The 27075-nt window shown below is 43.9% G+C and overlaps 1 protein-coding gene across 2 annotated transcripts in view; it reads left to right on the forward strand.

The window, feature by feature from the left end:
• LARGE (like-glycosyltransferase) overlaps positions 1 to 27075 on the forward strand; it is a 573542-nt gene that overhangs the window by 178350 nt on the left and 368117 nt on the right. For both annotated transcript variants that reach the window (XM_006865236.1, XM_006865235.1), the window contains exon 4: positions 13517 to 13640. In XM_006865236.1, the coding sequence (XP_006865298.1) occupies positions 13517 to 13640 (124 nt within the window). The remainder of the gene's footprint in view (positions 1 to 13516; positions 13641 to 27075) is intronic.

The following is a 27075-nucleotide window of genomic DNA, read 5'->3' on the forward strand; positions in this document are numbered from 1 at the left end:
TCAGGGTCAGCAGTTCAAAACTACCAGCTGTTCCATGGGAGAAAGATGAGGCTTTCCGCTCCTGTAAAGATTTACAGCCTCAGAAACCCTGTACAGGGTTGCTATGAGTCAGAACCAACTCCACAGCACATAACAACAACAATGTAGCTTTTGGTGTGGTGCTGTGGGTTAATGCGCTGGACTGCACGGTCAGTACTTCAAGCTTACCAACCGCTCCTCAGAAACCCTCTACAAGGTTGCTGTGAGTCAGAACTGACTCAGCAGCACTTAACCACAACAGCAATGGAGCTCTTATCGAGTCCTGGTGTGGCGCTTGTAGGATACGCACTCAACCTCAAGGTCAGTTTGAACCACAATGTCAGCAGTTCAAACCCACCGGCTGCTCCTTGGAAACCCTTCTACAGGGTCACTGTGGGTCAGAACCAATTAGACACCACTTAACAATAACAACATTGTTGCTTTTGGATTCCTGGTGTGGTGCTTTAGGATAAGCACTTGAACGGAAGGTGGGTTTGAACCGCAAGATTGGTGTTTCAGATTCATCACACGCAACTGTGAAACCCATTAGAGGGTTGCTGTGGGTCAGAACCAACTCAGTGACACTTAACAATAAAAACAACATGTAGCTCTTTAGCTCTGATGAGGCACTGTACAATAAGCACTGGACTGCTAACCGTAAAGTCTGCAGTTCAAAACCACCGGCCACTCTCAGAAACCCTATACAGGGTCACTGTGAGTCAGAACCACCTCAATAGTATACAACAACAACAATGACAATGTGGCTGTTTCGGGTGGTGGTAGTTCTGTGGTAGAATTCTCGCCTTCTCTGTAGGAGACTTGGGTTCCTTCCCGGCCAGTGCAACCCATACCTAAGCTACCCACCTGTCTGTCTGCGGAGGTTTGTGTGTTGCCGTGATGCTGAGCAGCCTGCAGAGAAGAAAGGACTGGCGATTTGCTTCTGAATATCAGCCAGTGAAAACCCTTCTGTCACAGCCATGTGATCTGTAACAGACAATGAAGATGGAGCGGTACTGGGCAGTATTTCGTGCTGTCGTACTTGGGGTCTCCGCGAATTAGGGTTGAGTCAACAACCGTTTGGTTACTCTGCACAAGCTAAATGCTCCCCTGTGTTCAGAGTTCTCAGGTAGTAAGTCGGACCTTAGAAGAATCCATGGAGAAGAATATTGAAAGTACCGTGAACTGTTAGAAGAACAAAGAAATCTGTCTTGGAAGAAGTACAGCTAGAATGTTCCTTAGAAGTGAGCACGGTGAGACTTTCATCTCTCGTGCTTTGGATATGTTGTCAGGAGGGACCGGTCCCTGAGGAAGGACATCTTCCTTGGTGAAGTGGAGGGTCAGTGAAAAAGAGGAAGCCCTCACAAGGAGATAGATTGATACAGTGGCAGCAGCAATGGGCTCTGACATAACAGCGATTGTGAGGATGGCCTAGGACCAGGCAGTGTTTTGCTTTGCTGCACATGGTGTCTCTGTGTGTTAGAGCCGACTTGACTGCTCTTAACAACAACACCTATCTTCATACATTTTCATGAGGTGGATACTGTTATTATTCCCATTTTGCAGATGATGAAATGAGAGCAAGAGGTTCAATCATGGCTCAGGGTCACGCCGGGAGAATGAGTAGAGCTGAATTTGATTTCAGAGTTTCAGCACCTTACGTCTTCACTGGCATTAGTTGTGTTTCCAAGGAACTCTGGTGGGACAGTGGTTAAGTGCTTGGCTATTGTCTGAAAGGTCAGTGGTTTGAACTTACCAGTTGTTCCATGGGAAAAAGCTGTAGCAGTCTGCTTCTGTAAAGATTTCCAGCCTTGGATACTCTATGGGGCAGTTCAATTCTGTCCCCATAGGGTCACACTGGGTTGGAACCAATGTGACGGCTACAAGTTTGATTGGCTTTGGTGTTTTTATGTCTAACCATCATGGCATGTAGACATGTAGACATCATCTCCCAGGTGTGTGTTTTTGAGGGATGGAGCATTGAGTAAACCTCTAAACTAGGAAAAGTTTTTAATTGCCTGGACATTAAGAAAAAATAGCATGAGCATGCAATTCATAGTTGTTTGATTCCAACTTCTGGAGACCCCGTGTGTTAGAATAAAACTATGCTACATAGGGTTTTCAATGTCTACACTGTTTTTTTTGTTGTTGTTGTTTTTGTTTTTTAACAGTAAATAGATTACCAGAGTCTTTCTTCCGAGGTACTTCTGGGCATACTTGAACCGTCAACCCTTTAATGAGCAGGCAAAAACATTAACCATTTGAATGACAGGTAGTAACCTATTCAAATTGTATTTCAGTAGAAGAGCAATGGGTTCTATGTGGTTGTACTCATCGGTGTAAAGCTGAAGAGACCTAATGAACATGGCTCGGATGTTCAGCTTCACAGCTGTCAACTAGCCCATTGGAATTGCATCCCATCCAGTACAGTCAGTACTGTTAAACCCACAAATGGATAGGGAAACCAAGGCTCACATGTCATCGTGTAGCTGGTTCAAGGTCAAAGACAAGAAGTGCTCATCCTGGGATTCCATCTTGGTTTTGCTAAACCCTTCAGTCCGTGGGGCCTTTTCATTTTTCTGGAAAGTTGCGATGGTCTTCTTGCATGAAGAGCTTTTGTGCCATCTCCCAGAACCTTCCCATATTACCAAGGTTACTTGATCTCTCAAATCCAGAACTCATGCTGAAAAGCCCTCATTCTGGCGGCTGTGCTGTTGTGAAATGAGTTCTGTTAAAGCCCTAAGTGTAATAGGCTTGCTAGGCATTCAAGTGGCAGTCACCAATTCTTTCTTCTAAAATTGTCATTCCACCGTACACTTAATAATTAAGGATTATTTCAGCTCACATATCCCTGTGCATTTTAATAAAAACAGACCTTGGAGGACCTCCCGGGCGCTACGGCACATCCCTGACAAAACCAGAAAGGGAAGGAAGGACGCTGGGGTTTAATCCTCCTTCCTCTTTGTATTACCATATTTATTGCATCCCAACCTGGAACAGGGGAGCAGTTAAGGAAAGCAGAGGCAGCAGGGGCTTTGCTCATTAAGAGTGGAGGCTGCAGGCTCCGCTGAAGATAAAGCACAAGCTTGCTTCCTTCTTTGATGAAGAAGTGTGGTCTGATCTGTCCACAGAATATGCTTGTTATATGCAGTAATATCAGCATTGTTGTAACCCAAACCTCTATGAGGAACCCTTGTGTCTTAAAACCCAAATCAGTCTTTTGTGCTGGGTCTAAGTCTGTGCTCCCCAAATACATGCTCTACTGGTGGTGGTGGTGGTGGTGGTGGTGGTTAAGTGCCATTGAATGGTTTCTGACGCATAGCGACCCTGTATAGGGTTTCCAAGGATCAGCTGGTGAGTTTGAACCACTGACCTTCCAGTTCAAATGACTTTGCAGTCTGATGCATTAGCCCGTGGAGGACTCCTGGTGCCAAAGGCGATTTGAGCTTTTGTCATGAAATTAATGGCATTGGATTATATCTTGAAGAAGTCATTCCATTTGGAATTCTATTTGTCCTTAACCTCTTGCGTATCTCGCTTTAGGACAAAACAAGAAGAGGAAGGGTATGGACTCCTCGGAGCCTTTGGATGATGTTGGAATTTGTGGAAGAGGCTCTGATAGCCCAGTGGTTGCAAGTCAGGCTGCTAGGCTCAAGGTCAGCAGTTTGAAACTACCAGCCATTCTGTGGAAGAAAGATAAGGCTTTCTGTTCCTATAAAGATTTATAGCTTCAAAAACCCTGGACAGAGTCACTCTGAATCAGAACAGACTCCACAGCACACTACCACCATCACCAGCATTAATGCTAGTCCCTTAATGGTACAAATGGTTAATGTGCTTGCTTCATTTCATACTGAAAAGTTGGAAGTTCTAATCCAACCAGAGTATCTCCAAAGAAAGGCCTGGTGATCTACTTCTGAAAATTTAGCCAATAAAAACTTTGTGAAGCACAGATCTACTCTGACACATGTTTGGTCGCCATCAGCTGGAATCTATTCAACTGAAACTGTGGTGTTTTGGTTTCATTTTGGTTTTTGTCTAACTTTTCTTCTCCTATGGGGTAAGAAAGTCAGTGAGAATACTTAAAAAGTCATGCACACGGCGAATGGAATATCAGTTTTATGCCTTTTGTTCTTGAATTGTAGGATTTTCTTTCAACTGTGGCCACAGTGGGTTCCCATTTACCATTACCATATGGATTATTCTAGCAACTTCCCTTTGAGTCCAGTTTCTCAATGGAGAAAAGATTGAAGTTGTCAAGGACTTCATTCTTCTTGGTTCAACAATCAACACTCATGGAAGCAGCAGCCAAGAAATCAAATGATTATTGCATTAGCATTAGGCAAATCTGTTGCACAAGACCTTTTTTAAAAAAGTGCTGAAGAGCAAATATATCAGCTTGAGGACTAAGGTATACCTGACCCAAGCCATGGTATTTTGTACTTCCACATTGACCAGAATTTCATCATATGGTACTTACCAACAACAGCAATAATCTGCAAAGGAGACTGGGAAAATGTAGGATCTGTTCTGGAAGTTTCTAGTACTAAAGGAAAAGGGAGGCACTCCTGGTGTGGCGGTATAGGATAAGCACAGGATTAGGACCCACAACGTCAGTGGTTCAAACATAACAGTCTCTATGAGTCCAAATCAACTCGATGGCACTTAACAACTATAACCATAAGGAAAGAGAAGGAGCCCTGGGAGCACAGTGGTGTATGAGCTGAGCTGCTAACCACAAAGTCAGCAGTGCAAATCCACCAAGCACTCCACAAGAGGAAGATGAGGCTTTCTGCTCCCATAAAAATTTACAGCTTCAGAAACCCTACACAGGTTTGAGACACTCCGAATCCCTATGCATGTTTAACAACTGTGATATGCAGATGATACAGCCTTGCTTGCTGAAAGTGAAGAGGACTTAAAATACTTACTGATGAAGACCAAAGACGATAACCTTAGGTATGGATTGCATCTCAATGTAAAGAAAACAAAAATCCTCACCACTGGACCAATAAATAATATTCTTATCAATGGAGAAAATATTGAAGTTGTCAAGGACTTCATTCTTCTTGGTTCAACTATCAACACTCATGGAAGCAGCAGCCAAGAAATCAAATGATTATTGCATTAGCATTAGGCAAATCTGTTGCACAAGACCTTTTTTAAAAAAGTGCTGAAGAGCAAATATATCAGCTTGAGGACTAAGGTATACCTGACCCAAGCCATGGTATTTTCAATAACCTCGAAAATTGCACAGTGAATAAGGAAGATCGTAGAAGAATTGATGCTTTTGAGTTATGGTGTTGGAGGAGAATATTGAAAGTGCCATGGGCTGTCAAAAGAACCAACAGATCTGTGTTGGAAGAAGTGCAGCCAGAGTGCTCCTTGGAGGCCAGGATGGCCAGACTTCATCTCTCATACTTCAGACATATTGTCAGAACGGGCCAGTCGCTGGAGAATATCATGTTTGGTAAGGTGGAGGGTCAGAGAAAAAGAGGAAGACCCCCAATGTGATGGATTGGCAAAGTGGCAGCATCAATGGGCTCAAGCATGGCAACAGCTGTGAAGTTGGCCCAGGACCGGACAGTGTTTCGTTCTGTTGTGCATAAGGTCACTATGAGTTGGTACCAACTCGATGGCACCTAACAATAACATAGAGTTTCCGAGGGTTTCCGAGGAGAGGCTGGTGGGTTTGTACCACTGACCTGGTGGTTAGCCGTCTATCTTACAGCACCACACCAGAACTCCAATTCATCAGTCAATCAGTGCAGTCCAGCACGAAGTGGTTAGTACTGAGCTCGGAATTCAGTGATTCAGACCTATGACATGTATCCATCCCAGTGAAATGGCTTCCTTGAAGGAGTGGTGTTTACACTGAGAACTGAAGGAAGCAGTTACCAAGGCCTGCAGGAGAACGTAGCCAGTCCTCTGAGGTACAGTCAAGGCCCAGCACTGGTTATACTTGGGGGATAAAAATTCAACCAGTGAGTAGGTGCTTTGTAAAGCAAGAGTCATTACTGTGGATAGCTCACAGGCTAAAGGGGATAAGGCAGACTGCTATGAACTGATGGACCTGCAAATGAATAAGGTGTCCTGGTGTAGCTATGTAGGATAAACACTGGACCGCAAGGTCGGCGGTTCAAATTCACCAGCCTCTCCCCAGAAACCCTGTGAGTCAGGGTTGCTATGAGTCAGAACCGACTCCATGGCACTTAACAACAAAAACAAGGTTGTCTTTCACTTTTTGATCAAGTCCTTTGATGAACAAAAATAATTTGATGAGGTTACATTTCTCTCTTTTTTCTTTAACTCATACTTTTCTTAATCAAGCCCCTCTATTTTTCTACTAAGAATGTTAACGTTTTTAATCTTCATGTTTAGATCCTGGGTTCATTTTAAAAAAAAAACACACACAACCCTTTTATTGTCAATTAAGTGATAGTTTACAGGACAGGTTATCCAATTTACTCTGAACAAATCATATTTTGTTTCATTACAATGATGACAATCCCCTCCCTACACCATCGATCAACAGCATTTACCTCTATTCCTTCCTGTTTTTTGTTTTTGATGTACACAAAACACATAGAAAATATATATTTCTTTAAATGTCCAAAGGGCACATTTTATGAGCCAGCCTCCTGCTTACAGGCACACAGCCCTTCTCATTCCCTGGGTCTAGAGTCCTCAGCTGCTCTCTCTGTGTCATCACCTCTGCTTCCTTCTCTGCTGTAACCACTTTTCTGATTGGATCCCAAACTCCACTCATGCTCTTGATGGTTCTAGGATCCTCTTGATGGTCCTGGGATCCTCTGTTCCTGGAATGAAAGATTAACTCCTTCCCCCTTTTTGTTTCACATCTTCTACATTTAAGATTGCGACAGTTGCAATTATTCATAAAAAGGATTACTCACTGTTGAATCAAAAGAATCCTACCCCCATCATCCCCCATCCCCATTCCACAGACCATCTGGACAAGAGGAAAACTATTCAGTGGGGATTCTACCTAAATCCCCTTTTTCTGAAACTAAGGACACTTTTGAAAGTTTATAAGCCAACCACTTTAGGCCTTTGTAGCCCCCCTACCCCACCCCAATTTTGGTAACTAATGTCTGAGTTGCTCATTCCTATCAACCCTGTGTACTAAAGAGATAGGCTTGATCCTTGATGTAAAGACCCCTTCCCTTTCGGTTGGAATTTTGAGCAACTACATCCATAAGCCAAGGTCCAGTTCATCAATTTGCAGCAATTTATGCTTGCTTTCTGTATCAAGCATCTTTATCTTCATCTGGTTGAATTCTGAACAGTAAGCCATTGAAATTAAGTCAGATGGGTACCATCTGAAAATTTGGGTGCTTTTGCATGCCTCTTCCCACTTCAGACCATCTGGTCTGTTCACTCTCAATTGTAGCCCCAGTGATTAGGTCAGGGTCCTTGGATGGGAGTTCAGAAGTCTCCCTAAACTTCAGACCTGCCAGCCCTTCCCATTCTCACTCTCATCTCAAGATTGATGGGAATCTATGGAACATGGCCCAACTCAGCCCATGTCTTCATTACTGCCTTTCCCACATTTCCATTCACAAGTAGACCAGGGTAGTCACCAGTGAGCATACAAGCCTGCTCATATGTTGTTCACTTTGAGTTTCAATCTTGGAAGGAGTTTTACCCTAATGCACTGAGTTTTCTTATCTTAATGGCTTCAAGGCGAACAGCTTGCTTGATCTTGTAGCAGCTCAAGAGTGTACTCTTTCTTTCAAGAAATATCTGCTATTCCTCTAGCTGCTCTTGGTTGGTCTGACTGTCTTTTCAAGTGGAATTGTCCCACCTCAGAAGGTTCTGGGTGGGACTCAGGACCCCACCTAAGGCCCCATATTCCACAAAAGCTTAACAAGAGGCCTATCTCCCTGAGCAAATTCTAGTTCCCATTTTAGCTAACCCAATCAGTTATAGGCTGAAGGTGCACTTGTAAGCTTTCTGTAATCATATTTCTTCCTATCCTATTATTCCTTCCTATCCCACTTAATTATCTATTTTACAATAGTAGGCAGGGAAAACCAGTATCCACAAGACAGTCAAGCACCTTAACATCATTTCCCCTCCTTTACCCATTCAGACTATGTCTCCATTACTCTGTCACAGAGCCCTCTTGTTCTAAGGTTGAGTATACATCACTATCACCTCTATCCCATTTAGCCCATGCAAACCTCCTTAAGTCTTCCCCTATCTTCCTTGTTCATCCACCTTCTACCCCTTCCTGTATATTGCCTTCTCCCTCCTTGTATATTGCCTTCCCCATCACCCGAGCTATCATGTGTCTATCCCTAATCTGTACTAATCCCCAACTCTCAATCCTGGTAACTTTCAAAGAATTCTTTTAGTGTGGAATTTTCTTCTTAAGCTTTTACAGTAATGGTCTTATGCAATATTTGCCTTTTTGTGCATGACTAATTTCACTCAACACAGTGTCCTCAAGGTTCATCCATTGTACGAGGTGTTTTGTAGTTTCATCATTTTTCTTCAAGGTAGCATAGTATTCCATTGCATGTATGTACCAAAGTTTGTTAATCCATTCTTCCATTGATGGGCACTTAGGCTGTCTACATTTTTCTGCGATTGTGTAAATAGTGCTGCAATAAACACTGATGTGCATATATATCTACTTCTGTTCTGGATCGTATTTCTTGTGGATATACACCAAGTAGAGAAGTTGTTGGACAATTAAGTATTGCTATTTTCAACTTTCTGAGGAAACATCATACCATTTTCCGGAGTGGTTGAACCATTTTACAGTCCCACCAACAATGTAGGAGGGTCCCAGTCTCTCCACACCCTCATATGCATGTCTTTGAATTTCGCTGTTATTGTTGTGAGATGATAGCTCATTGTTGTTTTGATTTGCATCTCTCTAATGGCTAATGATCATGAACATTTATTCATATGTTTGTTGGCTACAGGAATGGCTTCCTTGGTAAAATGTCTGGTTATGTCCCCTAGGTTGTCTTTTTCTTGTAAAGTTGTTACAGTTTCCTATAGATTTTAGAGATTAGTCCCTTTTCTTATATGCATTGCAAAAATTGTTTTCCCCTTCTGTGGGTTCCTTTTTCACTCTTTTGGTGAAATCTTTTGATGCACATTATGTTTCTAATTTTCAGTATGCCCCAGTCATCTATTTTCTCTATTGTTTATGCATTTTTTGCAATGTTTGATAGACTATGTATGCCCTGTATTGTTATTGTTGTTGTTAAGTGCTGTTGAGTTGGCTCCAATCCATAGTGACCCTGTGTCTAGGGTTTCCAAGGAGCATCTGGTGAGCTTGAACTACCAACGTTGCAGTTCAAATAGCATTGCAATCTGACGCATTAACCCACAGCACCATACCAGGGCTCCATGCCATTAAATTTGTTCCAGTTTTTTTCACTGATGATCTTTATAGTTCTGGGATTTGTGTTCAGTTTTAATTGTTTGTGTGTGTGTGTGTGTATGGTGTACAAAGAAGGAGCCATAAAAGGGGTTAGCGAGGGACACAGAACCACATTCAATATGGTAAGAATGGATCCATCCTCAGGGATAAACAGGAGTGGGTCATGAGAAGGCATAAAAGACAAGGACTGGAATGCAGGGATTGAGAAGGGATTGAGCAGGGGTAAGCTTGGAGAGTAGATGGAGTGGGATCCTCAAAGTTCTCATTAGCTCTATGCAGGAGATTGAACTTAATTCCTTGCCCAGTTAGCAGAGAATTGTGTGATGATTTGGGGGAGATGATAGGAATGTTGTTGATACGTGCCACATGTCAGTTCCAACTCACAACAACCCAATGCACAATAGCACAAAACACTGCCAGGTCCTGTGTCATCCTCTCAGGTGCTACGTGTGGGCCCATTATGGCAGCCATTGAGTCATTTCCCATTTGGAGAGTCCTAATTCTTTTCCATTGACCGACTCACTACTTTACCAGGCATGGTGTTCTTCTCCAGAGACTGGTCCCTCCAGATACCATGCCCATAGTACGTGAGACAAGGTCTCACCATCCTCACTTCTAAGTAGCATTGTGGCTGCACTTCTTCCAAGACAGATTCGTTGGTTCTTCTGACAGTCCATGTATTCTTCGTTCACTGTTCAGTAGACTTTGCCAAAACTATAATTCAAATTCATCCATTCTTCTCTGTTCTTCCTTATGTGTACAGCCTTCACATGCATACGAGTCCATTGAAAACACCAGGGTTTGGGACAAAAGCACCTTATAGGATGGAAGATGTTGAAGAAAGCAAGTTCAGACACAGTTCAGAGAAGGGTTGAACACAGTCACAAAAAATCACTGAAGGCTAGATACAATAATTGTATCAAACATTTTTTATGTCTTTACTACCTGCCTGGTAGCATAATGGGTTACGAGATGGGCTGCTCACTGCAAGGTCAGCAGTTTGAATCCACCAATTGCTCCTTGGGAGAAAGCTGACACTTTCTGCTCCTGTAAAGATTTACAGCCTCAGAAACTGTATCCAGGGTCACTATGAGTCAGAACTGACTTGGTGGCATACCACCACCACCACCTGCCAGACATTGTTTAAAGTTCTTCACATACTTTAGCTTAATCATTCCAACATTAACTATGCCATGTTGTTGTTGTTATGTGCCGTGGAGTCGGTTCTGACTCATAGCAACGCTGCACAGGGTTTCCGAGGCTATAAATCTTTACAGGAGCAGAAAGCCTCATCTTTCTCCCACGGAGGGGCTGGTAGTTTTGAACTGCTGACCTTGTGGTTCACAGCCCGATTCGTAACCACTATGCTACCAGAGCTCCTTTGACTATGCCATGTTGTTGTTGTCAGGTGCCATTGAGTTGGAACCAACTCATAGCGACCCCATGCACAGCAGAACGAAACAATGTCCGATCCTGGGCCAACCTCACTACCGCTGCCACACTTGAGTCCATCAATGATGCCACCTGGCTGATCCATCTCGTTGGGGGTCTTCCTCTTTTTCTCTGACCCTCCACCCTACCCAGCATGACATCCTTCTCCAACGATTGTTTCCTCCGGACAATATGTCCAAAGTAGGAGAGACGAAGCTTAGCCATCCTGGCCTCCAAGGAGCACTCTGGCTGCACTTCTTCCAAAACAGATCTATTGGTTCTTTTGGCAGTCCATGGCACCCTCAGTATTCTCCTCCAACACCACAACTCAAAGGCATTAATTCTTCTACGATCTTCCTTATTCACTGTCCAGCTTTCGCATCCATATGAGGCTATTGAAAACACAATGGCCTGGGTCAGACGCACCTTAGTCCTCAAGCTGACATCTCTGCTCTTCAATACTTTAAAAAGTTCCTGTGCAGCAGATTTGCCCAGTGCAATACGTCGTCTGATCTCTTGACTGCTACTTCCGCAAGTGTTGATAGTTGATCCAAGAAGAATGAAGTCCTTGACAACTTCAATCTTTTCTTGACTACGCCATAATATCTATGATTTCCATCCCCATTTTGTAGATTCAGCAACTATACAAAACTTGCCCAAGGTCACACCCATAGTTTCTAATAGCATTAAAGGAAAACAAAACCAGTTTGACCACTAGACTAAGTGCCTCGGGAAACTTGGCAGTTGCTTGGGAGGTGCGAGTGGGTGAGTGGGGGTGAGGGTTGGGCACATGACATGTATGATGCTTATTAGGAGGCTGGGTGAATGGTGCATCTTGAACTCAGGCAAGAAAGTCAGGAAGAGGAACCTGCAAAGAGGCCAGGAGAGGGCAAAATGACTCCTTCCATGTTGAACCTGGGTTTATATTTATATATTTATCTATATAACCATTCAGCACAAATGGGAGCATCTACTTCATGCACCAGGAGGTGTCCTGGCTGCTTAGATACAGCAGTAACTGACAGTCTCTGTCCCAAGGAACTTTCTTTCTAGAGGAGGGACATGTTCTGAACAAGCACTCCATGGTCATTAGAGACATGGAGGTGTTAGGAGAGTTGTCACTGGATATTGTTGGTTTCCAGGGGCCTTGGGCAGGGCCCTCAGTTAACAGTTCCATTTACTTGGGTAAAGTGCAGGGGCATACCGGTGGCTTACAGTACAGATCCAAGCAGCATGCTCTGGGCTGTGTTTCCGGTTGCTGTTACCCTGACCCATGGAGGAGAAGGACACTTAGAGCTGCCAGTTAGAACCATATTATCTGAAGTGCTGCTACTCAGCAGCCTGCCTTCTGTGGCTGGGACCATGTCAGTGGTCTGCCCGAAGTGACCTTCAAGCCCATCTTGATTTGAATTCCAAAGTTTTGATTTTTAACATTGTGTCATGTTGTTTGGAGCCTGGGGTATTTTCTCATGAAGGGCTGCTTGATTGGGGATGAATGAATAAAAGGTGTGGAGATATTAAAAGTGAGGCTAAGCTGATATCCAGTGACGGGTGCCCCAGATGATGTCCTCTTTTTTGTGTGGTTTTCATTTGGAGAGGACAAGTTAGCACTGTGCCATACAAGATGCATCTTACAAACTGCATCCATACAGGCTAACAACATTGCCCTCTGTGTCTGTCTCTGTATTTATGGGATATGCCCAGTTGGTAGATAGAAAGGGTTGGCTGGATTGTTAGCGAATGCTCTATTTAGGATTTCTGGAAACACAAATACCCTAGTAAAAGGTATGGTGTTATCACATGCCTTTTGTTCTTTCGCATCTTTGGTCACCATATCTATGAAATGTTTAGCCTTTAACTGCTGGGTCTGGGTGAGAGAAGGTGGGAGAAGATGGGAGAAAGTACCGATAGGAGGACATGACTCAACTTTGGATGCTGGCGGAGTTCGTTGTTGTTGTAAAAACTTGCAACTCTAGCATGGCTTTAAGATGAGCCCTCTCAGAATCAGGGACGCAATGTCTCACTACCATCAAAGAGGAGCCAGGAACGGAGTGCACGCTTTAGACCCCGAAATCCTTTGATTGTTGAACCGCCTCAACCTGGGGACAAAAAGCTGTGACGTCAGAGGAGTGGCACAGGAGCAGTAATAGGACCAAGAAGCAGAGGAGGAGACAGAGCAGTGGGCTCCCCAGTCATGGAGTAAGTAAAGATGGGTGACTTGGGGCTTCCAGGCATTGAAGTCGAGGAGCTAGGTCTGCTGACCCATGAAGCTGAGCCAAATGTCTTCAGGCTGACATTTATGGTGGGGTGGTGTGTCCTGTGGGCATGTGTCAGCAGTCAGCTGGAACTACTGTGTCCTGAACGTCTCTGACCCTGAACTGTAACCTGGTAACTGAGTATGGGTGACCATTGCAGTGGATGATCCAACCCAGTTGAGTAGAGGGGACGGTGGGAAGCATGGATGTTGCTTCATGGTTTTGCACTCAGGTTGGAAGAGATGTCTTTCTGTTCTGGCACTCTCAGTGAGAAGATGCTTGATGTGCCTTCAGCATTGGCTGTGAATTGTTGGGGATCTCCTGTGGTTTTGCTGTTGGATATCAACAACCTTACCTCTGCCTCCTCACCTCTCCATCCTCTTCTTTCCCACAGGCGGAACCCTTTGCACTTCCACCTCATTGCCGACACCATTGCCGAGCAGATCCTGGCCACGCTCTTCCGGACCTGGATGGTGCCTGCCGTGCGTGTAGACTTCTACAATGCAGATGAGCTCAAGGTATGCACGGAGGGAGGGGTGTCTCCCCAGCCCAGACACTCTTCTTTTGTGTGGTTTAGTAGACTGCAGCAAAAGCAGAACTCTCAGTCCTGACTGGACACATCCGTAAATAACTGAGGTGGTTAGCCATCGGCATCTGGTGTTATTAGTGAAAGCATTAAAATGACCACATCATTGGCACAGAATCCATGTTGGTCTATACCACTCTAAGCATCATGTCTTTCTTTCCATAGACTCTGGGGGCTCTTGGACTGTGCATATGAGAAATAGATGATTTGCTCCTGTTAACTAGAGACTTGTGGTGTGGCACTATGGGATCAGCACTGGGCTGTGAACCACAGGGTCAGCAGTTCAAACCCACCAGCAGCTCCTTGGAAACCCTCTACAGGGTCGCTATGAGTCAGAACTGACTCGATGGAACTTAAGAACTGAAAAACGCTATTCACTATCTAGAGAATTTTGTCACCCTATGAAGTAAGGAGCTCTGGTAGCGTAGTGGTTACGAACCGGGCTGTGAACCTCAAGGTCAGCAGTTCGAAACTACCAGCTGTTCCACGGGAGAAAGATGAGGCTTTCTGCTTCCATAAAGATTTACAGTCCCGGAAACCCTGTACAGGGTCGCTATGAGTTGGAACTGACTCCACATCACATAACCCCCACCACCACCATGAAGTAAAAGCTGGAACTCAGTTTGATGGACTTGATTTGTACAGGGAGTCTCACTGGGTTACCAATGCCTAACATATGTGTTGTTGTTAGGTGCCATTGAGTTCATTCTGACTCAGTGCACAACAGAATGAAACACTGCGTGGCCCTGCACCATCTGTACAATTGTTAAGCTTCAGTCCGTCTTTGTTGCCATTGTTTCAGACCATCTCATCTAACTAACCCTCCATTTACCAAGCATGATGTTCTTCTCCAGAGACGGATTCCTCCTGATAGTATGTCCAAAATGTGAGAGACTAAGTCTCACCGTCCTCACTGCTACATCCATTCTGGCTGTACTTCTTCCAAAACAGATTTGTTTTCTGGAAGTCCATGGTACTTTCAATATTCTCCACCAATACCATAATTCTAATCTCCGATAATATTATGTAAGTTTGCCCTCACTTTAAAACAATTGAACCAACCCCTACTGGCAACAAATTCTTCATCACAACCACCTGTATTCAGTGCACATGCAGCTTTTAAATCATGGAAAAGTCTTCGAGCCATTTCTTGCACTCTCAAAGCCAAAACCCACTGCCATAGAGTTTATTCTGGCTTGCCGCAACCCTTTGTTGTTGTTGTGCAGTGCCCTTGAATCAATTCTGACCCATAGCGACCCTGTATAGGGAGGGTTTCCAAGGAACTGCTGGTGGGTTGGAACCACCGACCTTGCAATTCAAACAACTTTGCAGTCTGATGCATTAGCCCACAGCGCCACACCAGGACTCCCTAGAAGAGGGTAAAACTGCTCCATAAGGTTTCCGAAGTTATGAATCTTTACAGGAATAGAGAGCCTCCTCTTTCTCCTACGGAGTGACTGGTGGGCTCAAACCACTGACCTTTCAGTTAGCAGTCCAATGCTTAACCTACCGCATCACCAGGGCTCCAGGCTACATAAGGACTATAGGTCTCTATTTGACTCCCGACACATTTGACTTAATGACCCACTCATGGGTACATCTTGTCCACAACCTGGATTCTGCCTGTGTTGTCATCTACTGGTACTTAGTTTTTATCTACAGCATGATGGATGTTATAATATCAAACTTATAGGAGTCCTGGTGTAGCGCTGTGGGTTAATGCGCTGGGCTGCAAAGTCAGTTTGATCTGCAAAGTCGATGGTTCAAGATCACCAGCTGCTCTTCAGAAACCCTGTACAGAATTGCTATGAGTCGGAACTGACTCGATGGCACTTAACAAGAACAGTATCAAACTCACAGGGTAATGGAATGCCTGGGGAGCACAGCGTAATGGTTACGAGTTGAACTGCTAACCTTAAGGTCAGCCGTTCAAAACTATCAGTTGTTCGGAAGAGAAAGAAGAGGCTTTCTGTTCCTGTAAAGATTTATAACCCTAAAAAACCCTGTACAGGGTTGCTTGAGTCAAAACCAACTCCACAGTACACAACCAACCAAGTGAAAGGTTTCATGGTTCAAAACCACCCAGTAGTGTGTCAGAAGACAGATGTGGTGATCTGACGCTGAATGATCACAGCCTTGGAAACTGTTTGGAACCATTCTCCTCTGCACCCACGTGGGGGAGGGGTCACTAGAGTCAGAATCATTTTGATGGCAGCTGATCCTCGGTAATAAAGAAGCCAAGATGCGAGACTATATGGGGATGCACTTTTGAAAGATTGTGTTGAATCATATTAAAAGTTAGATGAGGCTGAAGGGTTCCAAGCAAATAAAACCCATTTGGTCATACCACTTCCTTGCTTAAAGCCCTTCTGTTGCTTTTGCTGTTGTGAAGTGCCATCGAGTCAGTTCTGACCCACAGCGGTCCTGTACAGCGTTTCCCAGGAGCGGCTGATGAAGTTGAACTGCTGACTTTGTGGTTCAATCCAACTTGGCAGTCTAGCACATTAACCCACAGCATCACACCAGGACTCCAGAATCCTTCCATAGTGTCAGTTAATATAGATCAAAGTGGAGATTTAACAGCCTAAATGAAAAAGTCTTTTATATTCTGACCCTTGATACTTCCTCCTGTCTCATGCCTTGTCACCCCTGCAAGTGGACTCTATTGCTTAGCTTTAAGAAGCCAGCTCCGGTTCCCTCTGCTTTCTCGCCGATGTTTGAGCCTTTGCTTATGCTGTTCCATCTATCTGACATGCCCTTCCCACCTATCTTGTCCCACCTCGTACCCAGACTTCAGGATGCAAGGCCACTTTCCCTGAGGACCTTCTCTGTTCTTGAGGCTGGAGGAAGAAGACATTTTCTATTCACTTGTCTTGTCTCCTCCTCAACTGTGGTATCTTCTTCAGCATAGGAGTTTTCTTTATGTCTGGTGTGTAGTTGTTGCTATTAAGTGCCATCCGGTAGGTATCAACTCATAGTGACCTTGTATGGGGTTTCTGTGGAGAAGCTGGAGTTTGAATGACCAACCTTGTGGTTCAAACCAACCTTGCAGTCCAGTGTTTATACTACAGTGCCATGTTGTTGTTGTTGTTGTTGTTGTGAAGTGCTGTCAAGTCAGTTCCAACCCATAGCCACCCTATATAGGGTTTCCAAGGAGCAGATGGTGAACTCAAACCACTGACCTTGTAGTTCAAACAGCTCTGCAGTCTAACGCATTAACCCACAGCACCACAATTTCTGGATTGAAGAAATTGGTATTATAAGAGGAACTTTCGACTTTACAGATGCGCTTTGACACTGTGTCTCAAGGGACCAGACACACAGGCATGAGGCTGATTCTAGCAAGCTCTTTTTTTCCTACACTCATAAAGTCACCTCTCTTCATTTCAGAGCCGTAACATTTTTAAATGGATCACAGCAATGCTGGCCGCGCTTTTTGATTTTCTCATAATTCAGGCTCTGAGGTGGATCGAGATGTTCAGAATTTAGCATTTGGGGATTGTCGTGGTAATTTGTGTGCCATTCCACTCTCTTCTGAGTGAAAATTGATTAACACTCTTAAAAAGGGGAAAACAAAATTTAGCAAATTGCTGTGCTAATTAAGGTGAAAGCCAGCTACTCTGTCTCCCAGGGTTTTGGCGCCAACACTGGGGAAAACAACAGGAGAGGAGGGCCAGGGGCATTTGGCTCAGAGGGCTGCATCTCCTTCCTCATTCATCCTTCTCCTTTCTTTTGGCAGTCCTGTGCCATGTCTTTTAAGTTTCCATTGTCTGCTTTTCAGTGACAATGAAACAGAAAGAAGTAAGTGGTTAAAAAATCCTGAGTTCAAGTTCTTGTTGTCACTGAAGAATTCTCTGCCTTGACTTTGGCTTTGAACCTTGGCTCTGTCATTTGTGTCTGGGCAGGGTCTCCCCCTTCAAGGATTAAGTGAGATAAAGCCTGTAAAGGCCCGGCCATGCCTGCAGCATACCACGGTATTGAAAATGTTCCAGCCAAGGCAACGTAGGACTTACCATGCTCTTGACTCTGTGCCTCCTGTTATGAAATCTATTGACAATTGTAGGGATATCCGTTTTGCAGAAAAACAAAACAGAATCCATACCTGACACCATACACAAAAATAAACTTATATAGTGAATCAAGACTTAAATGTGAGACCTAAAACTGTAACGTTAATGGGAGAAAGGTTAGGGACAAGCCTAGGTGCCCTAATTTATGGCATACAACCAGACATAACTGGAGTCCCGGTGTGGCACTGTGGGCTAATGTGTCAGACTGCAAAGTCATTTGAACTGCAAGGTCAGCGGTTCAAGCTCACCAGCTACTCCTTGGAAACCCTATACAGGGTTGCTATGGGTCCAAATCGACTCAACGGAACTTAACAATAACAACTATCAGACATAACTATAAAATACACAAATACCATAATAGAAACTTGGTAAATAGGACTTCCTGAAAGTTAAATGGAGTCCTGGCATGGCACTGTGGGTTAATGCATTGGACTGCAAAGTCATTTGATCTGCAAGATCAGGGTTTCAAGCTCACCAGCTCCGTGGAAACCCTTGGAAACCACTATGGATTGGAACCGACTCAAAGGCACTTAACAACAACAACAGAAGTTAAGAGATGTCTTGAGGTTGCTTTTCAGAATAATACACTGAGCCATAAGGTCGATTTGAACCGAAAAATCAGGGATTCTGATCTAACAGTCATTCTTCAGAAACCATATATAAGGTTGTTATGAATTGGAATCGACTCAACAGCACTTAACAACAACAAAAATTAAGTACTTATGCTCAACAAAAGAGTTCACCAATAAAGTAAGAGGTGGTTGTTGTTAGGTGCCAATGAGTTGGTACTGACTCATAGGGACCCTATGCACACACAAAAAAACACTGCCTGGTCCTGCAACAACCTCACAGTTGTTTCTACATTTCAGCCCATTGCTGTTGCTACTGAGCCAGTCCATCTCTTTTTGGGGTCTTCCTCTTTTTCTCTGACCCTCTACTTTACCAAACATGATGTCCTTCTCCAGGGACTACTGAAGTATGAGAGATGAAGTCTGGCCATCCTGACTTCAAGAAACATTCTGACTGCATTCTTCCAACATCACTTTGTTTGTTTTGAGCAGTGCATGGCGCTTTAATATTCTCCTCCAAGACCATAACTCAAATGCATCAATTCTTCTACAGTCTTCCTTATTCACTGTCCAACTTTCACATACCTATGAGGTTATTGAAAATACCATGGCTTAGGTCAGGCGTACCTGAGTCCTCAAACTGATGTCTTTGTTCTTGAACACTTTAAAGAGGTCTTGTGCAGCAAAGTTGCCTAATGCAATATGTCTGATTTCTTGTCTGCTGCTTCCCTGAGTGTTAATGGCTGATTTAAACAAAATTCAGTCTTTGACAACTTCAATCTTTCCTCCATTTATATGGATGTTGTTTATTGGTCCAGTGGTGAAGACTTTTATTTTCTTTACATTGAGATGCAACCCATACTGAAGGTTGTAGTCTTTGAACTTCATCAGTAAGTATCTTATGTCCTCTTCACTTTCAGCAAGCAAGGTTGTATCATCTGCATGTCACACAGTTATTATTCTTCCAGTCCTGATGTCACCTTTTTCTTTGTATAATCCAGCTTCTTGGATTATTTACTCAGAATACTGCTCATGGAAAAAGCGTGATGAAAGAATACAACCCTGTCTCACACCTTTACTAATTTTAAACCATTCAGTGTTTCATTGTTCACTTTGAACAACTGCTTGGTCTGTGTACAGGTTCCTCATGAGCATAATTAAGTGTTCTGGAATACTCATTCTCCGCAATGTTGTCCATAGCTTGTCACGATCCACTCAATACAACAGTTAAGCATCTTTCTGGTATTCTTTGCTTTCAGCCAAGATCCATCTGACATAAACAATGATATCCTTCATTCCACATCCTTTTCTGAATCTGGCTTGCACCTCCAGAAGTTTTCGGTCAGTGTATGGTTGAAGACGTTTTTGCATTATCTTTAGCAAAATTTAGCTTGCGTGTGATATTAATGATGTTGTCTGATGATTTCCACAATCCGTTGAGTCACCTCTCTTTGGAATGGGCACAAATATGGACCCCTTCCAGTTATTGGCCAGGTAGCTGTCGCCCGAATTTCTTGACATAGATGAGCGAATGCTTCTAGTGCTGCATCAGTATGTTGAAAGATTTCAGTTTGTATTTTCATCTATTCGTGGTGCCTTGTTCTTTGCTAATGTCTTCCATGTACCTTGGACTTCTTATTTCAATATCATTGGCTCTTGATCATATGCTACCTCTTGAAATGGTTGTACATTATCCATTTCATTTTGGTACAGTGACTCTGTGTATTCATTCTATCTTCTTTTGATGCTTTCTGCATCAGTCAATATTTTGCCCAGAGAATCCTTCAATATTGCAAGTTGAGGCTTCAATTATTTCTTCAGCTTCCTAAGCTTGAGAAATGCCATGTGTGTACTTTACTTTTAGCTTTCTAACTCCAGGTCTTTGAACATTTCAATACCATATTTGATTTTGTCTCCTCGAGCTCCCTTTTGAAATTATCTGTTCAGCTTTTGAAGTTTCAGAGTGTCTTCTGACATCCATTTTGGTCAGTTACTTCTTGTCTTCTTAGTGACATTTTTGCTTTCTTCCTGTATGTTCTTGATGTCATTACACATCTCTCTGGTCTTCGGTCTTTAGTGTTTAATGCATCAAACCTGTTCTTCAGATGATCTCTAAATTCAAGTGGGATAAATCGTATTTTGGCTTTTGTGGACTTGTTTCAATTTTCTTCAACATAAGCTTGAACTTGCATATGAGCAATTGATGGTCTGTTCCACAGTCTGCCCCTGGCCTTGTTTTGGCTGATGATATGGAGCTTTTCCACTGTCTCTTTCCACAACAAATGTAGTCAATTTGATTTCTGTGTATTCCATCTGGTGAGGATGTGTATAATCACCTTGTATGTTGTTTACAAAAGGTATTTGGAATGAAGACATTGGTGTTTCAAAATTCTCTCATGTGATCTCTACTATAATTTCTATCACAAAGGCCATATTTTCCAAGTACTGATCCAATTCTAAGTGCCAATAATTATCAATATATCTTTATTGCATGTTTGATCAATTTCAGACTGAAGAAGTTTATAAAATTCTTCAATTTCATCATCACTGGCTTTGTTGGTTGGTGCGTAAATTTGAATAATAGTGGTATTAACTGGTCTTTCTTGTAGGCATATAGATATTATCCTATCACAGACAGCATTGTACTTCAAGACAGATCTTGATATGTTCTTTTTGATGATGAATGTGATGTCATTCCTCTTCAATTTGTTATTCCTGGCATGGTAAACCACATGATTGTCAGATTTTAAATGGCCAATACCAGTCCATTTCAGCTCACGAATGCCTAGGATATCGATGTTTATACGTTCTATTTCATTTTGTAAAAGTTCCAATTTTCCTAGATTCATACTTCCTGCATTCCATGTTCTGATTATTAATGGATGTTTACAGCTCTTTCTCTTTATTTTGAGTGTGCCAAATCAGCAAATGAAGGTCCTGAAGACTTTACTCCTTTCGTGTCATTACGGTCAACTCTACATTGAGGAGGGAACTGTTCCCCAGTCGTATTATATGTTCCTTTCAACCTGAGGGGCTCGTCTTCTGCCACAATATCAGACAGTATTCTGGTGGTCTTCATCATGTTTCAATATTAAAAGTTCTGGTACTGACAGTGTTCCACTGCTGTTCATAAGGTTTTCAGTGACTAAATATTCGGAAGTAGTTCATCTCTCCTTCTTCCTAGTCTGTGTTAGTCTGGAAGCTCAGGTGAAACCCGTCCATCATGGGTGAACCCTGCTTGTGTTTAAAGTACTGGTGGCATAGCTTCCAGAATCTCAGCAACCTATAAGCCACCACAGTATGACAAATTGACAGATGGGTTAGTTAAAAAGTTAATTAAGTGTCGTTGAGTCGGTTCCGACTTATAGCGACTCTGCATAGGGTTTCCAAAGAATAGCTGGTGGGTTTGAACTGCCAGCCATTTGGTTTGCAGTCTAGTGCTGACCCTATAGCACCACACCAGCAGATGAGTGGTGATATATGTGTGTGTGTGTGTGTATAATTGTTAAGTGCTGGTTGAGTCCATTCAGACTTAACAGTGATTCTGTTTAGGGTTTCTGAGGAGTGACTGGTGGGTTTGAACACTGACCTTGCAGTAACATTGAGTGCTTATCCAGCATATAGGAATCCTGTTGTGGTGCTGTAAGGTAAGCATTGGACTGCTAAGTTGTTGGTTCAAGTCCATCAACTGCTCCTTAGAAACCCTATACACAGTTGCTATGAGTTGGAACCTACTCAGTGGCACACAACAACTACATATGTATAATGTAGCACATAGCAGGCATAGGTATAGAAATCGCTTAGACATCAGAACTGAAATACCTGACTTGGCGGGTAAGGACCATAGTTTGGGGGACATCTAGATCAATTGGCAGAACACCATTCATGAAGGCAATGTACTACCTCGTAGTGTCTGGGATCTTAAGAACTTGGCAGCAGCTATCTAAGAAGCAGCTGCTGAACTCTTCCTGTCCTAGGGCAAAGGAGAATGAAGAACACCAAAGGCTCATTCAAGCAGTTGTCCAGAGGATGAATGACTCACATCAACCACAAATTCCCCTAGCTTTAGACCAGAAGGATTAGATAGGGCCCAGCTATCATTGCTTCCCATGCTGACCAGGATCACAATACAATGTTCTGGTTGGAATGGGTAAAAAGGTAGAACAAAATTGCTTTCAAAAATGCAGACTTGCTGGTCTGAAAGAGACTGGAGGAACCTTCTAATGTGAAACTCATGATACTTCCAGAGACTGCCTCTACACCAAGTAATAGACATGCCTACCAAAGAAACAGTAGCACCTGAAAGAATGTGCTCTCCAGAACAATCAGGTCTACAAGATGAAAAGGGACATTTGCCACACCAGGTCTCCGAGCTGGGTTTGGGACCTACATGGTGTGGAGCTTGTGGGGTAAAGCACTGAACCTCTAGGTTGGTTTGAACCACAAGATTGGTGGTTCTGACTCACCAGCCACTCCTGGGTCACTAAGAGTCGGAACTGACTCAACAGCACTTAACAACAACAACAGCACAGATGGGGACAGGGGAACTGAATGAATGGAAACAGGGAACCCAGGGAGGAGATGAGGCGCATACTGGCACATTTCAGGGATCGCAACCCATGTTACAGAACAATGTGTGCACGAATCATTGATTGGAAAACTACTTTGCTATGTAAACTTTCGCCTTAAGCACAAAGACAGTGTTCAAAACACCTTAAAAACGGGCGAGCTCAGCCTTCATAAGAGTCACAGTCTGGCTCCCACCTCCTTCCATCCCCATCTTGGGCCACTCTTTCCCTTGCCCACTCGACAGTTCTTCCAATTTGCTCTGCTCCCCCCACCCCACCCCAATCAGAGGCCCTCTACACAGGTTTTCTTTTATTAGACTGCTTCCCTGTGTCCTTCTCTCCCCCTTGCCAATGAATTCCAGTTTGTTCAGCTCAGACTTCACCCAGATAAGACTTCCCTGGCTTAATCATCTTGCTTACATTTCTGCATTAACCTCCTCATGGACTATAATCCTTCACACTTTTATACGATGTGTATCTTTCGCCTCCCTAAACTCTGAAGCTCCACCCGGTTAAGGAGATGTCTGTTTTTCATCCCAATTGTAACCCTAGTGACTGACCTATGGAAATGTTTGCTGAATTAATGACACACAATGAATTCAGAGCTAGGTCCCTAAGAGTAATACAGTGGGGCTTCTAAAAGTTCATGGAAAATGGAATTCAAAGATAATGGAATTTTTCCATAAACTTTTCTGAAGACCCCTCACATTGTTAAGTCCCTTGGAGTCAATTCTGAATCATAGTGACCCTGTTTAAGGTTTCTGAGACTTGAAATCTTGGTGGGTGCAGAAAGACACATCCTTCTCCTTCTGGTGGCTTATAGAGAGCCACCAGACTCCCTTGTTGTTATTGTTAAGTGCCATCGAGTTGGTTCCGACCCATAGCGACCCTGTACAGGGTTTCCGAGGGTGTAAATCTTTACGGGAGTAGAAAGCCTCATCTTCCTCCCACAGAGCGGCTGGTAGTTTTGAACCACTGACCTTAAATTAAGGTTTGCAGCCTGATTCGTAACCACTATGCTACCAGAGCTCCTTAGACTCCCTTATAGAAGGTAAAAAAAAGGATAAAAACTAGCTGTCACTGAGTCACCAGTGAATCGTGGTGGCCCCACATGTGTCAGAGTAGAACCGTACTCCAGGGGGTTTCAGTGATTGAATTTTTGGAAGTAGATCATCATGTCTTTCTCCTGGAGGACCTGTGGGTGGACTTGAACCTCCAGCCATTCAGTTAGCCAGTGAGCACATGAACTGTACCACTGAGAGACTTCCCATCGGCACCAGTCCATGTAAAAGTCCAAGAGCAGCCCTGGGGCAAGTGAGTGAGTGTTGTCCCATGACAGGTGCCCCAGGAAGGGACCACTCAGCCGATGGCATTTAAGAACAAGGAAGAAAGCGAGAGAAATGGAGTCATACCGTGTTCTGCTATTGCATTCAGAAAGTGCGTCAGATGGGACCTCAGCTGTTGGAAATGGCGTTTCTTGGAAATGTTCCTGCAGGCTTCTTATTCTGTTAGTGCTAGAGAATGGAATATTAGGGGGACAATTTATGAAGGACTATGCATGATTAAAAACGAACTGTAGGAAATTCACAGTGGACTGATACATTTCTCCCCGTAATGACCAATTAGTGTGCATTTGCAAATACTGGTTGCTCAGCCTGCGTACCTCTGTGGCCTGTAAAATACTCATTGGTCTCCCTGATATTTACACCATGGGCCCATTCATTGCCAGCCTCTGCAGCCCCAGACCATCCGGCAACCAGGACTGAGGCTGGCTTTGTACTCTGAACTCCTTTTAAGACATGCAGCTCCTATCCACAGAGGAAGAAAACATCTTTTTGTAAAGCATTTTTAGATGGTGACTTACTGTCTTTCACTTCTCTCTACAACACTATGGGGTGGAGAGTTTATATGGTCCTGATATCCCAGAGAATTCATACTTTGAAGCACAAAGTTGAAGTGTGTTTGCCAAAGGACAGGCAGCTAATAAATTCCAAGACTGATATTTGACTTCTCCCTTTCCAAACGAAATGATAGATAACGGGGTTGTGTAACTCTGTGTAGTGTCCACAGATGTGGTGTGGAATCTCAGGGGAAGAGGGAGACACTGAGGAGTTGCCCTTGAACTCAAGTCTCCTCCTGACAGTGACTTTGACCCCACTGGCTACAATCTGTATTATTTCTGGAACACATTACCTTTTTTCTATTGTTTTACATGGTTCTCACCTGGAACCCTCACAACAACTCTATGGAGAAGGTTCTGTTGTTGTTGTTGTTGTTGTTAAATACTGTAGTCAGTTCCGAGCCATAGCGACCCTGTATGGGGATTCCAGGGAGTAGCTGGTGAGCTTAAACTGCCAACCTTGAGGTTCAAAACAGCTTTGCAGTCAAGTACATTAACCCACAACACTACACCAGCACTCCAGGTTCTGTTGTTGTTGTTAGGTGCCGTCGAGTCGGCACCAACTCATAACGACCCTATGCACAACAGAACGAAAACACTGCCTGGTCCTGGACCAACCTCACAATTGCTGCCACGCTTGGGCCCATTGATGCTGCCACTTGGCCAATCCATCTTCCTCTTTTTCTCTGACCCTTCACTTTACCAAACATGATATCCTTCTCCAGCGACTGGTCCATCCTGACAATATGTCCGAAGTATGAGACACAAAGTCTGGCCATCCTGGCCTCCAAGGAGGACTCTGGTTGCACTTCTTCCAACACAGATCTGTTGGTTCTTTTGACAGCCCATGGTATTTTCAGTAATCTCCTCCAACACCATAACTTTAGCATCCCCATTTTACAGATACGAGAACTGAGCCTCAGGAGGTTAAATGCCAACCCAAAACCCAACTGCTGTCAAGTCGATTCTGAGGCTGAAAACCGTTATGGAAGTAGAAAGCCTCATCTTGCTCCCTTGGAGCAACTAGTGGGTTTGAACTTCCGACCTTGTGGATAGCAGTGCCGTGCTTATCCCACACCACGTCAGGACTCCTTAGGGTTACGGTTTTCACATAGGTAGGGAGTAGCTGAACCAGGATTAAAACCCAGGATGATCGGACTCTGTGGTCCATCCTTTCTTCTGTATCATATGCCCCTGTTTGTGGCCTTTCTTTAGCTGTAATCATGTCATTACGTCTAGACAAGGGTTCTCTAAGCTCTCAGAGGTGCGCCTTTTCTGGCTGTTCTTGAAGAACAAATGTGTTCGCCTGAACCCTCCCTTTTAAAGGTTTGCTTGAAGCGGTGCTTCCTGCTGGGGATAAAAGTACAACTGACTTACTATGCTTCTGAGGTTTGGGACAACTGTTTCACTCACTTTAAGAGTCCTGTTCTAAGCAGCCATCCCTCTAGTACAGTTTGCTTTAAATCAGAAAACATCTCTTTCCAGGCTCAGACAAGGCCCTGCATGCCTACCGGCCTCTGATCTTGCCCCAGTTTGCTTAGAAAGCTGCCCGCATGCTACGACGGGTTGAGGATGGTCTGGGGTTCACCTAGTGGCCGGTGCAATGACTGTTTCATGAGTCCCCGTCAAGCTGAGGGCCCTAATTTATCTCCTTCCCTCTTAGACCGGATGCATGCTCATTACTAACATCTGAAAGATCCTGGAGTGGGATTCAGGACTCCCTTGCCAGAAAACATTGCCAAGTTCGCTGCCTGCTCATACTTCATTACCTTTGTGTTGGGCTCTGTAGAGAATGACCCAGGTTCTCTTTAGAAAGTTGCAGTCTCTTAGCCCCCTGCAGCCCTTTGAGGCAAACTTCCATTGTTCCTCTCTCCAGGGGGGATGGGCACACTACTGCCCTATCATGTCTGTCTCCTGGGAAGGCACACTTCTGAGCATTCTCAGCTCAAAGAGGTTGAGGATTACAGGAAACCTATGGTTTCCAGGTTGGAGTTACAAGCTTAATACTCCCTGCTTTGTTTTTAGAGACAAACAAGACCAGAGGCCAGCATGCTACTCAGAATCTTCCAGGTGACTCAGCAGGGCAGAGGTTAACTCTCAGAGCCCTTCATTCCCAACGCATCCTCACAACATTGGATCTGGTTGTTCCAGTTGCCAGCTTGTTGTTGTTGTTCTTGTTAAGTGCCATCAAGTCAGTTCCACTCTCAGTTAGCAGTCCAGTGCTTGCCCTATAGTGCCACACTGGGACTCCACCCTTGAT

Source organism: Chrysochloris asiatica, unplaced genomic scaffold, assembly GCF_000296735.1.
Source record: "Chrysochloris asiatica unplaced genomic scaffold, ChrAsi1.0 scaffold00076, whole genome shotgun sequence".
NCBI classification, from domain to species: Eukaryota; Metazoa; Chordata; class Mammalia; order Afrosoricida; family Chrysochloridae; genus Chrysochloris; species Chrysochloris asiatica.